This window comes from Trachurus japonicus, chromosome 13, assembly GCF_045865225.1.
Source record: "Trachurus japonicus isolate A0001 chromosome 13, Traja_1.0".
NCBI classification, from domain to species: Eukaryota; Metazoa; Chordata; class Actinopteri; order Carangiformes; family Carangidae; genus Trachurus; species Trachurus japonicus.
The window spans coordinates 8,608,264-8,625,289 of record NC_140919.1 but is presented as its reverse complement, the minus strand read 5'-3'; the positions used below and the strand labels follow the sequence as shown (position 1 = coordinate 8,625,289).

The window sequence follows — 17,026 nt, the reverse complement described above, 5'->3', positions numbered from 1 at the left end:
CAGCAGCAGCGGCAGCAGCAGCAGCAGCAGCATTGTGTGTTAACCACAGATCAAGAAGAGGAAATGAAGACGTACAGCCGGTGGTTTGAGCTGCACGATGCCACAATCACATCCAGCACAATTGACCCGACAAACACACATCGACTGCCCCCAAACTAAACATTCACACTTACTAAATACAGGAAGCGACTGGGTGGAGCTGCTTTAGACTGACCGAAGATATTAAAATATACATACATACAGTATAAAGATTGATTTGTATTAAAGCTCCATACGGTATAAAGGTAGATGTTTGTGTTAAAGCTCCATACAGTGTAAAGGTAGATGTTTGTGTTAAAGCTCCATACAGTATAAAGGTAGATGTTTGTGTTAAAGCTCCATACAGTATAAAGGTAGATGTTTGTGTTAAAGCTCCATACAGTATAAAGGTAGATGTTTGTGTTAAAGCTCCATACAGTATAAAGGTAGATGTTTGTGTTAAAGCTCCATACAGTATAAAGGTAGATGTTTGTATTAAAGCTCCATACAGTATAAAGGTAGATGTTTGTGTTAAAGCTCCATACAGTATAAAGGTAGATGTTTGTGTTAAAGCTCCATACAGTATAAAGGTAGATGTTTGTGTTAAAGCTCCATACAGTATAAAGGTAGATGTTTGTGTTAATGCTCCATACAGTATAAAGGTAGATGTCCATGTGTAGTGTGATTATAAAGCAGCTCTAGGTTCTATATTAATACTGTGAAAGTATCAAAGCCTCAGTCCACAGAGAAATGCACACAGCCTGTATTCAGAAACTGAGCCTTAAAACCAGCCGTCAGGACTTCCTGTCACTTTGTGATGTCACAACTAAGCAGTCACCCTCTAAAGGCCCCGCCCACCCTGAAACATTATTGGATCACCCAGAAAATTATTTAAAAAAGAACAATCTCAGCATAGTTTTACAGTAGCTCTAGTAACAACAAATCAGTGTCAGCCAATAAGAAGAGAGGATGCTCTGAGCCTCTCTACTGATTGGCTGACTGTTTTCTAAGTGGCTGAGCTTTAATATAAATATTATCTTAAAGGTGTATTGAACTGACAAGTGGAAGCAACATCTTCCTGCAGCTCATTAAGTTTAGCTCCTGTTGCACAATATACACTGCTCAAAAAATAAAGGGAACACTGTGTGAAATCAACCTGGGATGATCATTTTGATTTACATTGATCATTTTTATGTTCTCAACACACTCTACTATATATTGAATAACGATTTTAAACTGCAATATTTCATTAATTGAGATCTAAGATGTGTTGTTTAAGTTTTCCCTTTATTTTTTTGAGCAGTGTATTATAATAAAATAAAGTAGAACACAATAGTAAAGAAACAACAGTTAGTAAGTGCGTGTGTGTGTGGTGACTAATGTTAGTGTGGAGCACAGATTGCTGCAGGCTGATCTTCAAACACACAACCCATGTTTTTATTATTGTAAGATCTTTTTTGCATTTGTTGTTGGAGGGTTAAACTGTGCTGGTGCGGGTTCAGAGAAAAACCTGTCTGCATTGTTTCATAGGTCACAGACTCGTTTCAGCAGCAGAGCAGGAGCTGATTCTGGGAAGTGGCTGCAGAGACCCTGACTGTGGTTTCCTCTGTTCTCCGACACGAAGATGCTTCACACGAGGGGGGGGGGGGGGACAGAAACTAGTTTAACCAGAGGCAGAGGCAGCAGTGTTTGGGTTCACTGGGCTGGTGTAGCATTTCAGCATTGCGACATCTGCTAATCCTTTTCCCTTTGATAGTGAAAATTGAATCCAAACGATAACTGTGAAATCAAGCTCAATGCAAAAAACAGTCTTATATATAGAGCCATATCTTGTTGGCACAGTACAGAAGTATAGATACGGTTACTGTTTTTAAAAAATAACTTACAGTAAAAGACAATGCCAGATAGCAGATAGCATAGAGACGTTTAACATCTGATTGATTTCCAGTCTGTCTAATTACTATCATCTTTATAATTATTGTTGTACTATGCAGCTTTTCATATTATTTGGAAGTTTAGTCTTGTTTCATGTGTGTTTGATTATTTTATGTGGCTTTTAATGGACCCCAGGAAGAGTAGCTGCTACCAGGTGTAGCAGCTAATGGGTGATCTTAATAAAAATCAAATCAAACTGCTCATGATACAGTTTGATTGTTATGAGCTTCACATTTGTGGTATGATTTTAGGTGAATTCAGGAGGTAAAGTGAACAACAGGTGCAAAAGCAAACCTTCAGTCCGGCCTGTAAACACCACACCTCCACATCTGGTCAAGTCCTGGCTCTAATCCCTACGGCTGCATGATATTCTGCATGTCCTTGTCCTCCAGATGTGGAATGACTGTAGTGTAGACAACAGTCAATTGATTGTAGAATGACTGAATGAAATCTATCTATCTATCCTGAAGCTTAATTTAGGTTCAATCATTTTCCTGTTGTTTGTGAGCAGAGTTGATCATTTTTGAAAAGTCTGTAGGAGAAGATATGAAAGATGTTAGTTATTCCTATTAATGTTTCTATATCCTGAATGTGTGGGTTTGTATTATTATATAATATACAGTGGGTACACAAAGTATTCAGTCCCCCTTCAATGTTTCACCATTCAATACAGTTCTTATTTTCCTCATCAATCTACGTTCACCACCCCATAATGACAAATCAATTAAAAAAGAAAAATTGAAATAAATTTTCTATTATTATTATTAGAAACATATAATATTATACAAATGCAGAACAGACTAAAACATAATCATTAATTTTTTTTGCGCAAGTGTCAGCTCTAAAATGTGTGAGTAGAAGTCTTTATTGTCATTGCACTAATACAACAGGATTAGAGATCTTACTCCTAAGTGTGCGTAGATTTTGTTCTTAGCTACGAACAAAACCTCGACAAGAAAACATTTGTGAACGCCACAGCCTTCGTAAAAACTGTGTGAGTGGGACTTAAGAACAAATTTACCCAAATGTGCTGACTGTATATTATATTGTTGTTTGAGGATTTTGAGGATTGATTCAGCGTTTCTTTTCTGGTGCAGTCAATCAGATGAACCGATGTTGGTCACCTGCTCCATTTGTTCCTAAACACACAAACTACACAACCTGCATGGATTAGTTAGTACGTTCATAAAAACCAGCTCCAGTCTCTCGTCATCGTCGTCATTTCCTCTGCAGAATTTAATTTTGCTTCTCGGGGGTATTTTTTGTTACAGATCAACGGTTTCACTCCATATACAACTACAGGTACAGTATTTTGTACAGTTCATATTCAAATACATAGTTTTCATTGGCTTATTTACAAAACACATTTGTATGTACATGTTCTCATGTCAGTGCAATGTCACTTCCTCTCAGCAAAACACCTTACAAAAAAAAAAAAAAGTTCTTTAAATTAACACGTCTGGTTCCGACTTAAATAAAAAGGCTACAGACACTGACGGAGCTCAGTAGTCGACTGCATCGCCTGCAACACTGAACTATTCCTCTGGTGGGTGGAGAGGGGGCGGGGCTTCTGGAGACGGGTGGGAGGGGCTTAGATATTATATATAATTTTTTTTCATTTTACAGGACGTATGTTGTTCACCCGCAGCTCAGTTCTTCGGAAAATCTTTGTTCCTGGATTCATGAGAATTGTGCTGAAATCAACCGCGACCGTTCAGCTACAGGTGTGGTTAGCTTAGCATCACACGCGTAGCCGTCTGAGGCCACGCCCACAGCCGAAGAAGATGAAGATGAAGAAGAAGAAGAGGAAAATAAGTAGACGGCTATTGCACCTTTAAACCAACAGTTTCCCTTTGAGCCACACGACGTCGAACGCGAACGCGAAAAAAGCAAAACGCCGTTGGAGCGCGGAGGTTCGTTGCCAGGATGGAGCAGGAAGAGACTCAGAGCTGGGCGGGCAAACATAAATATCACTCCTATGTACATTTTCCATTTGTTCAACAAACGTACTCTTTTTGCAAAATAAAGTTTCATTTCATTCAGTGACGGACGTCGGCCATGACACCACCGCCTCCTCATAAATACAGCAGCTAAAAAGGAGGCGGGGCCAAGAGGACAGAGCGGCGGGGGGGAAACAAACAAAAACCCATCAGAGCAGCCGAGCGTCCGTTCACAGTGATTAGACTGAGCCCTGCACACACACACACACACACACACACACACTCACATGCACACACCTTCAAATTAAACAGGAACTGAGTTCAGATTAAACACGAAGCAGAAAACATGTCACATGGGTCCAGTGATGTCACGCATCTCATTAACAGTGAACAATTTAAACCGTCCGGTGGCACGTTGTGACATCACCGATCGATCGTCTTAACTCTGGAAATGTCCTACACACACACACAACGTGAAATGTTTGAGCGGTTTCATATCAGGAGTAAATTTACTAATAATTAATCAATCAATTAATTAACAGGAAGGTGCGTTTGAATTTGAACACAGTCTCCGTTTCCCCCGGCAACCGAAGAATAAATAAACCACACAGTTCCCTCCATCAGCTGCTCATAGGAAACGACCAGATCAGAGCGGAGGAGGAGGAGGAGGAAGAGGAAGAGGTTCTACAGGATTTCCTGATTTTGGCAGTTCAGATGCATTGTGGGAAATGTAGGAGCCGGGTTCAGACAGTAAAGAAGAAGACATCTAGACATCTTTGGTTCTGATTCTGTCGTGTGTTGTGCTGCGTTCAGGGGGCGTACGGGTTCTCTTCAGATGTGAATGAACAGTTTATAATCAGGTTATTGACGCTTTACACATGTTTTCATAAATTGGTGCAGGCTCACTATTCAAATCATTATTATTTATCAATTAAAATTACCACAATACATCTCATTTTACCAGCTATAATAAATTCACTATATTAATCAATTACACATAAACTTGATCTTGCCAAATAGTGAGCCTGCATCAATGTATTACTTACGATGTCAATAAACATTCAGATTAATCACCGGGTTATAAACCAGTGCATGAATCCTTGTCGTATTGTGAAGTGGGACAGTGAAGGCATCACCAGCGTCCTGACTGCGTTCCGATTGGCTAACCCCCCCCTCCACCCCGCCCCTCCCTGCCGCGGCTCCTGAAGTCGCCTTAAAACAATAAAAATATATTTCTTTTAATATAAAAACAAGAGTCGAAAGAAAAAAAAAAAAAAGCAAGCGTCACCTGTTCACTGTGTTACTGTCATGGCACCTGTGCTAAGCTAAGCTAAGCTAAGCTAACCATGCTAAGCTAAGCTACGCTACGCTAACCCAGAGCAGCTGTGGACACAAAACCACCTCTGATCTGAGTTTTGGCAAACAACAACAACAAAAAAAAAAGGTCTAATTTCACATGGACACCTGTGAGTGTGTGTGTGTGTGGGGCGGAGGAGGGGGCGGGGCTTGTGAAATGTGTGTACCATGTGACCTACACAGACAGGAAGGAAGCATTTAATTATCATTGTTATTATTATTATTATTATTATTATTATCATTATTATCAATAATAATACTGTCTGAATGTGTGTATGTGTGTGTGTGTGTGTTGGCCGACGGACTGCGAGAAGCGATGAGGTAGCGTGAGACTTTCCTCTGAAACTTTGTGGCGCTGCCGGCCGTCGTTTATAAAACCTTCGTTAAAAGATACAGTAACGCTTTACTTGAATAGGTGTTCATAAGACTGACATAAGTATTCATTGATGTTTATGACAGCTGTAATGTCATGGTTATGACAGTGTTATGTCAATCTTATGAATACCTATTCAAGTAAAGTGTTACCAAAGATAATTTCAACATCACGTCCACCTGCAGCTTCACACATGACATCATCACACAGGTGCTTTTTTTTTTTTCTTCTTTCCTTCTTTCCCCCGTTTACATCAGTTGGCATTGGATCTGAATCTGTCGTCCAATGAATCGTTGGCCTCGAAGCTGCACCACCTCGGAGTTGATCACCTGACCTCAGGTGGGTGGGGATAAGCCCCGCCTCCTCCTCCTCCTCAGGTCACATGTTCACTCCAGCTGTTTGTTTGTTTGTTTATGTTTTGACATCACAGGTGATAAATGCACAACAAACAACAAAGCAACAACGTCATGTCGTCGTCGCTCGGCCGCAAAACAAAAACTGCCGAACACTCAGAGAGATGTTTGTCTGCACGCATGTTACACGTATGTTATGGCGAGGAAGAGAGGGAGGAGGGGGGAGGGGCTTGTTTTGTCAGGCTCAGCAAAGTGCACCAGTTGTCGTCGTCTTGGCAACCTTTGCACTAATCTGTGGAGAAGAAGAGAAGAGTCTGCCCCCTTTAGAGGGATGTGAACGTCTGAGGAGGGAGGAGTGGGGGGGCGGGGGGCGGGGCTTAGTGCCGGCCGATGGAAGACAAGACGACGCCGTCACTGGAGGACACAGTATTTCTTGTAGTCGGACTCAAAGTCTTCGTCCATGCTACTGGTGTCGGCCATCTTCTTGCCGTCGATCTTTGGCAGGAACTGGGAGTAGTCGACGCCCTGCTGCTCGTAGAAGAGGATGTAGGCCGAGTCGGTGTCCACCTCCTCCGAGTGCACTTCCTGTGGGTTAACAACAACAACAAAAACAACAACATCAGTACAGAAGAGGAGGAGGAGGAGGAGGAGGAGGGGTGAAGGTAATTTAACCACTGTGTGAAACCGTGACCTCATCGTCCATGATGATGACACTGAGGTGGACTCATCGACAGTAAACATAGCTAACGGAACAAAAATGTGATAAATGTGAATAAAACATGTAAAAGATGATTCTATTGAAGGACCACCCACTCGACCAAAGGAGCACCCACTCTACTGAAGGACCACCCACTCGACCAAAGGACCACCCACTGTACAAAAGGACCACCCACTCTACTGAAGGACCACCCACTCGACCACAGGACCACCCACTCTACTGAAGGACCACCCACTCGACCAAAGGACCACCCACTCTACTGAAGGACCACCCACTCGACCAAAGGACCACCCACTCTACTGAAGGACCACCCACTCTACTGAAAGACCACCCACTCTACTCGACCAAAGGACCACCCACTTGACCACAGGACCACCCACTCGACCGAAGGACCACCCACTCTACTGAAGGACCACCCACTGTACTAAAGGACCACCCACTGTACTAAAGGACCACCCACTCTACTGAAAGACCACCCACTGTACTGAAAGACCACCCACTGTACTGAAGGACCACCCACTCTACTGAAAGATCACCCACTGTACTGAAGGTCCACCCACTCTACTGAAGGACCACCCACTCAACCAATGGTCCACCCACTCTACTGAAGGACCACCCACTTGACCAAAGGACCACCCACTCTACTGAAGGACCACCCACTCGACCAAAGGACCACCCACACTACTGAAGGACCACCCACTCGACCAAAGGACTACCCACTCTACTGAAGAACCACCCACTCAACCGAAGGACCACCCACTCTACTGAAGGACCACCCACTATACTAAAGGACCACCCACTCTACTGAAGGACCACCCACTCGACCAAAGGACCACCCACTCTACTGAAAGACCACCCATTCGACCAACGACCGCCTACTCCACTGAAGGACTGCCCACTCTACTGAAGAACCACCCACTCAACCGAAGGACCGCCCACTCTACTGAAGGACCGCCCACTCTACTGAAGGACCGCCCTCTCTACTGAAGGACCACCCACTCTACTGAAAGACCACCCACTCTACTCGACCAAAGGACCACCCACTTAACCACAGGACCACCCACTCGACCAAAGGACCACCCACTCTACTGAAGGACCACCCACTCGACCAAAGGACCACCCACTTGACCACAGGACCACCCACTCGACCAAAGGACCACCCACTCTACTGAAAGACCACCCACTGTACTGAAGGACCACCCACTGTACTGAAAGACCACCCACTGTACTGAAGGACCACCCACTCAACCAATGGTCCACCCACTTGACCAAAGGACCACCCACTCTACTGAAGGACCACCCACTTGACCAAGGACCACCCACTCAACTGAAGAACCACCCACTCGACCAAAGGACCACCCACTGTACTGAAAAACCACCCACTCGACCACAGAACCACCCACTCAACCAATGGTCCACCCACTCTACTGAAGGACCACCCACTTGACCAAAGGACCACCCACTCTACTGAAGGACCACCCACTTGACCAAGGACCACCCCAGGGCTTCCCCCAGTGTATTATAAGCCTGGCGGCCCGCCAGGCCTTACTTGACCCCCTGCCAGGCTAAACATCGTTTATTAATTTTTTTTAATCAGTTTTTATACTCAATAAACACGTGATCAGGTGTCTTTTTCATCACCTGACAACGTTACAACTTCGTCGCACATAACGAGACACGTCACGGACATCATGCTCATCAGACAATAGACAGCATCACAGACCGCTGCTTCACCAGCTGACCGAGGAACGCACCGAGTCCACGTTAACGTGAGCCGAGCCGCGGCTCAAAAAGGCTCAATCAGCTGCTGTAGCAGCTGTTAGCTGTTAGCTGTTAGCTGTTTGCATGTCGTCCCCTGCAGCGTCAGAGCTCCAGACTCTGTGAGCCGCGGGGCTTTCACCTGATGTGAAAATGATCCATTGTTTCATTTTTCAGCTCGTAAAGTTCGCGATCACACACGTTTGTTCTAGTAGATCCGTGAGTGTCACGTTTCCATGACGACTGACCGGAAAAAGAGAGTGGTACGTCATGTGCACGTGACTCCAGATGTAAAAAATAAATTAAAAAAACAAAACATGGATGATGGATCTATAATACATCCATGGAAATAAGGCTAGACTTTAACAATGGAGACACCAGGCAGTTGTTTTTTAGTTTTTAATGCAAACAGTTGATGTTATTTATTTAAATATTTTTTTATAATTATAATTATTAGGCCTACTTTTTTTTGTGGTTGATTGAACAGCATTTCAAGAGTGCCTTTCTGTAAGACTCTGCTATAGCTGGTGTTTAAGTTACATAAAGTCTTTTAATAACAGATGTTTATGATAATATTTTCAAATTTCTAGTCAACTTTTAACATTGATCTTAAGGCCTTATGGAATCACACCTGCTAAATGCTACTGCTCCATTAATGAATCTGTTCCCTACAGGGCCCTGCCATCAGTCAATGGTCAGGGTCAGGCCCCTGTCACAAAAAAACACGCTTGGGCACCGGTGGCCCGGCGATGGGCCGCCGGTGCCACCCTACCACCGGGCTTAACAAGTTTTCTGGGGGAAACCCTGCACCCACTCAACTGAAGAACCACCCACTCGACCAAAGGACCACCCACTGTACTGAAAAACCACCCACTCGACCACAGAACCACCCACTCAACCAATGGTCCACCCACTCTACTGAAGGACCACCCACTCAACTGAAGAACCACCCACTCGACCAAAGGACCACCCACTGTACTAAAGGACCACCCACTCTACTGAAGGACCAGCCACTCGACCAAAGGACCACGCACTCTACTAAAGTTCCACCCACTCAACCAAAAGACCACCCACTCTACTAAAGGACCACCCACTCTACTGAAGGACCACCCACTCGACCAAAGGACCACCCACTCTACTGAAGAACCACCCACTCTACTGAAAGACCACCCATTCCACCAACGACCGCCTAGTCCACTGAAGGACCGCCCACTCTACTGAAGGACCACCCACTCTACTGAAAGACCACCCACTCTACTCAACCAAAGGACCACCCACTTGACCACAGGACCACCCACTCTACTGAAAGACCACCCACTCTACTGAAAGACCACCCACTCCACCAAAGGACCACCCACTCTACTGAAGGACCACCCACTCCACTCGACCAAAGGACCACCCACTCAACTGAAGAACCGCTTACTCGACCAAAGGACCACCCACTCAACTGAAGAACCGCTTATTCGAACAAAGGACCACCCACTCCACTAAAGGACCACCCACTCTACAGGAGTATCGGCCACTCCGCTGGAGGACCGCCTCCTCTACGAAGGGCTGCACAGGTTCTCACCTTACAGCTGCTGTCGTTGTAACAGTACCACTTGTCCTTGGGGTTTTTGGCGTACGTCACATAGTGGCCTCCTCCCATGATTCCTGAATGGCACTGAGAGAGAGGAAAGACACAGAGGTCAGAGGTCAGACCGAGGTCAGGCTGAGGTCAGAGGTCAGGCTGTGTGACAGACAACATTAGAAATAGTAAAAGCCTAAGTGAGTTTAAAATAAAGTTTAAACAACAGATGTTTGATGTGTACAGTAGGGAAGATGGGGATGGTTAAATGAAATGAAATGAAATGAAATGGATTAAATAAATACATAAATAATATAGGACAAATGTAGGACTGTTGAGGGAGTTCGCAATGTTTTTTGTTTGTTTGTTTGCTTGTTTTGTTTTGTTGTTTTTTTTTACTTATTTGTTGTTATGTATGTCTTGATGGTGTCTTTATGTGGGGGATGGAAATTTAAAAGCTATGCTTCGTCCATCCCCTTTTCAGACCAGGTGTTGTTGCTGTATTGGTATGTTGGTGTCTGTAGTTTGTACTGTCTGGTTGCTGTGGTCTGGTGTGAAATAAACACTACAAAAAAAAAAAAGACTCACTGATATTGCATAGAGGTTGTAGATGGCGTCCAGACACATGTTGTCTCTGTGCTGCAGCAGCGATCCGTCGGGGTCGATGCCGCTCTCCAGGCTGCAGTCTGAGCTCAGTCCGTTGCTGTCTCCGTTCACCAGCACCACGTCACAGTGACTGCTCGACGCCTCCGTGCTGCACGACGACTCCGACGTCATCGCCTCTCCTGATACGGGAAGAACCGCCGCCGCCGCCGCCGCCGTCACCACCGTCGCTGTGCTCCCCTCTGTGTCCGCCTGCGCTGCGTTGTCGCCCTCGGTGCTGGCGGCTCCGTCCAGGTTCTCCTTGCTGTTGGAGAGCCGGTGTCGGCTGCCCAGCTGAGGCAGGCGCAGGCGGCCCGGCCTGCGGCCCCCGCTGCTCTTTGGGCTGCTGGAGGGGCTGCTGCTCCGGCTGAGAGACGGAGCAGACTTCCTGCTGGAGGCCGGGGAGGCTGTTGGGACACGGAGGGTTAAAGACTCAGCTCACACCACTTCACCTTCAGCTCCACCTTCTGTCAGAGGCAGGATCTAGGCATGGGCCGGTATGAGATTCTGACAGTATGATAACCTTGAGCAAAAATATCACGGTTTCACGGTACGCTACTCTAGAAATGTGTTGTTTTGAAATGAAAAAAAAAAAAAAAGTTTTAACTGAACTTTTATTTTTTACAACAAATTGAACATTTGGATCATTAGTAAATGTATATCAAGTTCAAATAAATAATAAAATATTTATTCTCAATAAAATTAAAATGCAGTCATTCTACCTTTGTTGAGGTTGCAGAAGCCGGCGGGGGCCGAGATGGAGGACAGGTTGTCCTCCCCGCTGACCCTCAGCAGGTCCTCGCTCTCGCTGCGGGAGTGGAGGCAGTGCTGCTCCAGGTCCCGGGGGGCCAGGAAGGCGCTGGGGTCAAAACTCTCACGGGGGAACTTGACGATCTTCTGGGATTTGATCCAGCGACCGTTGACGAACTGGAAGCGCTTCAGGTGGACAATCTGCAGAGGAGACAGCACACGACATACGTCAGCCTGTGGACTGAGGCGTCCTCAAACTCACCACAGGTCCGACAGGGTCTGGGACTGTTGGGGTATTTTTTTAAGAAAAATGACATAAAAGGTTGAAAACAACAAGACCAATGAAAAGAAAGTTATGCTACCTTTAAAGATCAAGTCAACAATAACCATACTACATTTGATGTTGTTTTGTGTGGGTTTGAATAGTTAAAAAACAATTATTTTGTGTCCTTATGCTGTTTCATTTGAAATTATAGCTGCTGCGCAGCGATGGGTCGGGTCCGGGCTACTTTTGGGCAAATTTAGGCAATTCTGAGCAACAAACAGGAGAATAGGAAGACTAGACAGTTGACCTTATAATGTCCAATTTGCATCAGTTGAGGATTGAACCCACAACCTCGGGAACCAAAGACCATTGTCTATCGCACTGAGCTAATTGACAAGTGGCATACAACAGTGGCTTCACAAATTGAGTAAGCCATTCACTGTCGTGCAGGCAGATTTGAAACCTCAGTAAAAAGAAAAATCCGTTTTTGAGGTAAAATAATGATATGTATTTGTCAAACATCTACTATGAATCTAAGATGTTAGGAGCCTTTGCACATGGTCCAGTCAAAGCTATTTGGATTTTTAAACTTAGAGGCTTGCTGTGATGCCACCATTAGGACAATTGTCTTGTATTTCATGTTGAGGACATCTGACATATCAATCTGTCATCATCGTCATCATCATCACCCTTGCTGGGTCTCGAACTCACAACCTCTGACACCAAGAACCAGCTCCTAACTCACTGAGCTAATTAGCTGGTAGTGAGACCTGCTGTGTAGCTTCATTTATCCACTCAGGTGAGCCAGTGCCCGGGCAGCTGTTGTGATGAAATGGTCAAAAGTCAGAAATTCAGTCATCTAAACAAAAATCTGATAATCCATAAATTGCATCTTGACAGCATGGAAATGTTGGTGATTTGTTTTTAATGATAAGTGTTTTGCTTCATAAGAGAAAATCTGATGTTTATAAATTCCACACTCACATTGACTGCAGTTGTTCCCATGAGAGCAGAATTCAAAATGTTCTAGAAAATTCAGTTTTTGAGATAAAATTCTGATATTTGCCAAACTTCATCAACCATGACTCCAGAATATTGTCATTTTTTTTCAGGAAGTTTGAAAATGTATTTAGCAAGAATTTGATGGTATATGTTTACAGTAGTGTTTACAGTCAAACGTTTTCATGCACTGTAGGCTCAATTTTTGCTTAATCAAAAATCGGTCTGGAGATGCTCTGTAGCAAGTTTGGTGTCAATTGAGCAAAAATTGTGGGAGGAGATACATTTTAAAAGTTTTACAGTTATTGAAAAAAACAGAGTGATGGACTTCATAATTTGTAATGAGTTTAAGTTGACAAAATTTTCAGCAGTGTTGAGGCGACATTGTGGTGAAGTTTCAACACTGTAGCATCTACCGTTGGTTTGGTAGGAATTTTTAAAGTTTTTAAATTTAAACGCTTATTGTGCCCCCCCTAGGAGGGGGGGGCACATGTCCTTGGAGTTGAGTGAATCTGGCATGGGACTGAACCTTTGTGCAAAGTTTGGTGAGTTTTCGCCCATGGGAAGTATGACTTCCTTGGAAGAAGAAAGAAAGAAGAAGAAGAAGATTATAGCTGCTGCGCAGCGATGGGTCGGGTCCGGGCTACTTTTGGGCAAATTTAGGCAATTCTGAGCAACAAACAGGAGAATAGGAAGACAAGACAGTTGACCTTATAATGTTCAATTTGCACCAGTTGAGGATTGAACCCACAACCTCGGGAACCAAAGACCGTTGTTTATCACACTGAGCTACTTGACAAGTGGCATTTAACAGTGGCTTCACAAATTGAGTAAGCCATTCACTGTCGCGCAGGCAGATTTGAAACCACAGTAAAAAGAAAAATCCGTTTTGAGGTAAAATAATGATATGTATTTGTTAAACATCTACTGTGACTCTAAGATGTTAGGAGCCTTCGCACATGGTCCAGTCCAAACTATTTGGATTTTTAAACTTAGAGGCTTGCTGTGATGCCACCATTAGGACAACTGTTTTGTGTTTCGTGTTGAGGACAACTGACATTTTGATCTGTCATCATCACCCTTGCTGGGTCTCGAACCCACAATCTCTGACACCAAGAACCAGCTCCTAACTCACTGAGCTAATTGGCTGTTAGTGAGACCTGCTGTGTAGCTTCATTTATCCACTCAGGTGAGTCAGTGCCCGGGCAGCTGTTGTCAAGGCAGATTTAAGAAAGTCAGAAATTCTATTAAACAAAAATCAGTTAACACATAAATTGCATCTAGACAGCAAAACAGCTTGTGGACATGTGACATTTTGATCCGTAATCATCATCATCACCCTCGCTGGGTCTCGAACTCACAATCTCTGCCTCGAAGAATCAGCTCTTAACTCGCTGAGCTAATTAGCTGGTAGTGAGACCTGCTGTGTAGCTTCATTTATCCACTCAGGTGAGCCAGTGCCCGGGCAGCTGTTGTGATGAAATGGTCAAAATTTCAGAAATTCAGTCATCTAAACAAAAATCTGATAATACATAAATTGCATCTTGACAGCATGGAAATGTTGGTGATTTGTTTTTAATGATAAGTGTTTTGCTTCATAAGAGAAAATATGATGTTTATAAATTCCACTCTCACATTGACTGCAGTTGTTCCCATGAGAGCAGAATTCAAAATATTCTAGAAAATTCAGTTTTTGAGATAAAATTCTGATATTTGCCAAACTTCATCAACCATGACTCCAGAATATTGTCATTTTTTTTCAGGAAGATTGAAAATGTATTTATCAAGAATTTGATGGTATATGTTTACAGTAGTGTTTACAGTCAAACGTTTTCATGCACTGTAGGCTCAATTTTTGCTTAATCAAAAATCCGAGAAACAAGTTTTGTGAAGGACAGTCTGGAGATGCTCTGTAGCAAGTTTGGTGTCAATTGAGCAAAAATTGTGGGAGGAGATACATTTTAAAAGTTTTACAGTTATTGAAAAAAACAGAGTGATGGACTTCATAATTTGTAATAAGTTTAAGTGGACAAAAGTTTCAGCAGTATTGAGGCTACATTGTGGTGAAGTTTCAACACTGTAGCATCTACCGTTGGTTTGGTAGGAAGTTTTAAAGTTTTTAAATTCAAACGCTTATTGTGCCCCCCCTAGGAGGGGGGGGCACATGTCCTTGGAGTTGAGTGAATCTGGCATGGGGTTGGATGTTTCTGTGAAGTTTGGTGAGTTTTCACCCATGGGAAGTATGACTTCCTTGGAAGAAGAAGAAAGAAAGAAAGAAGAAGAAGAAGAATTCCTAGGAATACAATAGTGTCCCGGCAGCTTAGCTGCCCGGACCCTAATTATAGCTGCTGCGCAGCGATGGGTCGGGTCCGGGCTACTTTTGGGCATATTTAGGCAATTCTGAGCAACAAACAGGAGAATAGGAAGACAAGACAGTTGTCCTTATAGTGTCCAATTTGCATTAGTTGAGGATTGAACCCACAACCTCGGGAACCAAAGACTGTTGTCTATCGCACTGAGCTAATTGACAAGTGGCAGTTCAACAGTGGCTTCACAAATTGAGTAAGCCATTCACTGTCTTGTAGGCAGAAAAAGAAAAATCAGTTTTTGAGGTAAAATAATGATATGTATTTGTCAAACATCTACTATGAGCCTAAGATGTTAGGAGCCTTCGCAGATGGTCCAGTCCAAGCTATTTGGATTTTTAAATTTAGAAGCTTGCTGTGATGCCACCATTAGGACAATTGTCTTGTGTTTCGTGTTGAGGACATTTGACATTTTGATTTGTCATCATCATCATCCTGGCTGGGTCTTGAACTCACAACCTCTGACACCAAGAACCAGCGCTTAACTCAGTGAGCTAATTATCTGGAAGTGAGACATGGTGTGTGTCTTCTCAAATAGACTCAGGGAGTCAGTGTCCGGGCAGCTGTTGTGGACGCAGATTTCTGTTATCTAAACAAAAATCTGTTAATACATAAATTGCATTTAGACAGCAAAATAGCTTGAGGACATCTGCCATTTCAAACTGTCATCATCATCAACTTCTCCCTCGCTGGGTCTCGAACTCACAATCTCTGACACCGAGAACCAGCTCCTAACTCGCTGAGCTAATTGGCTGGTACTGAGACCTGCTGTGTAGCTTCATTTATCCACTCAGGTGAGCCAGTGCCCGGGCAGCTGTTGTGATGAAATGGTCAAAATGTCAATAATTCAGTCATCTAAACAAAAATCTGATAATACATAAATTGCATCTTGACAGCATGGAAATGTTGGTGATTTGTTTTTAATGATAAGTGTTTTGCTTCATAAGAGAAAATATGATGTTTATAAATTCCAGTCTCACATTGATTGCAGTTGTTCCCATGAGAGCAGAATTCAAAATGTTCTAGAAAATTCAGTTTTTGAATTAAAATTCTGATATTTGCCAAACTTCATCAACCATGACTCCAGAATATTCTCATTTTTTTTCAGGAAGTTTGAAAATGTATTTAGCAAGAATTTGATGGTATATGTTTATAGTACTGTTTACAGTCAAACGTTTTCATGCACTGTAGGCTCAATTTTTGCTTAATCAAAAATCCGAGAAACAAGTTTTGTGGAGGACGGTCTGGAGATGCTCTGTAGCAAGTTTGGTGTCAATTGAGCAAAAATTGTGGGAGGAGATACATTTTAAAAGTTTTACAGTTATTGAAAAAAACAGAGTGATGGACTTCATAATTTGTAATAAGTTTAAGTTGACAAAAGTTTCAGCAGTATTGAGGCGACATTGTGGTGAAGTTTCAACACTGGAGCATCTACCGTTGGTTTGGTAGGAATTTTTAAAATTTTTAAATTTAAACGCTTATTGTGCCCCCCCTAGGAGGGGGGGGCACATGTCCTTGGAGTTGAGTGAATCTGGCATGGGACTGAACCTTTGTGCAAAGTTTGGTGAGTTTTCGCCCATGGGAAGTATGACTTCCTTGGAAGAAGAAGAAAGAAAGAAAGAAGAAGAAGAAGAATTCCTAGGAATACAATAGTGTCCTGGCAGCTGCGCTGCCCGGACCCTAATGATGCATTACCTCTGCTGACTGCCATCATTTGACCTTCAAACATTACAACATGCTCTTTAGCACCACTTAATGGATGAGAGTGTACACTTCAACAGGGTCTGGAGTGCAAGGCGTTAGTGGTGAATGGGGATGGATGTGAACTATATATGACCCTTATAACACTTTCTGCTGAGCCAGGAGTTTTGGCTTCCGGTGCAGTAACATAGAATGGCCACCAGGCAAGGATCGAGGATGGCAACATCTCAAATAAGGTTAGGAAGGTGGTACACTTCCGGAGAAGAGCATGAGGGTGAAACCAAG

The 17,026-nt window shown here is 43.5% G+C and overlaps 1 protein-coding gene across 6 annotated transcripts in view; it reads right to left on the bottom strand.

Annotated features, from left to right (window-relative positions):
• Nucleotides 1-3,170: 3,170 nt before the first annotated feature.
• The window catches only part of usp32 (ubiquitin specific peptidase 32), a 100,324-nt gene continuing 86,468 nt past the window's right edge, over nt 3,171-17,026 (bottom strand). For 5 of the 6 annotated variants that reach the window (XM_085794757.1, XM_085794759.1, XM_085794758.1 and 2 more), the window contains 5 exons: nt 11,383-11,611; nt 10,607-11,067; nt 10,022-10,114; nt 5,791-6,560; nt 3,171-5,650 (listed from right to left, as the gene is read on the bottom strand). In XM_085794757.1, the coding sequence (XP_085650883.1) occupies nt 6,387-6,560; nt 10,022-10,114; nt 10,607-11,067; nt 11,383-11,611 (957 nt within the window). In that variant the 3' untranslated portion in view covers nt 3,171-5,650; nt 5,791-6,386. Of the gene's footprint in view, nt 5,651-5,790; nt 6,561-10,021; nt 10,115-10,153; nt 10,181-10,582; nt 11,068-11,382; nt 11,612-17,026 lie in introns of those variants that run through there. The other variant, XM_085794762.1, reaches the window with a different exon arrangement.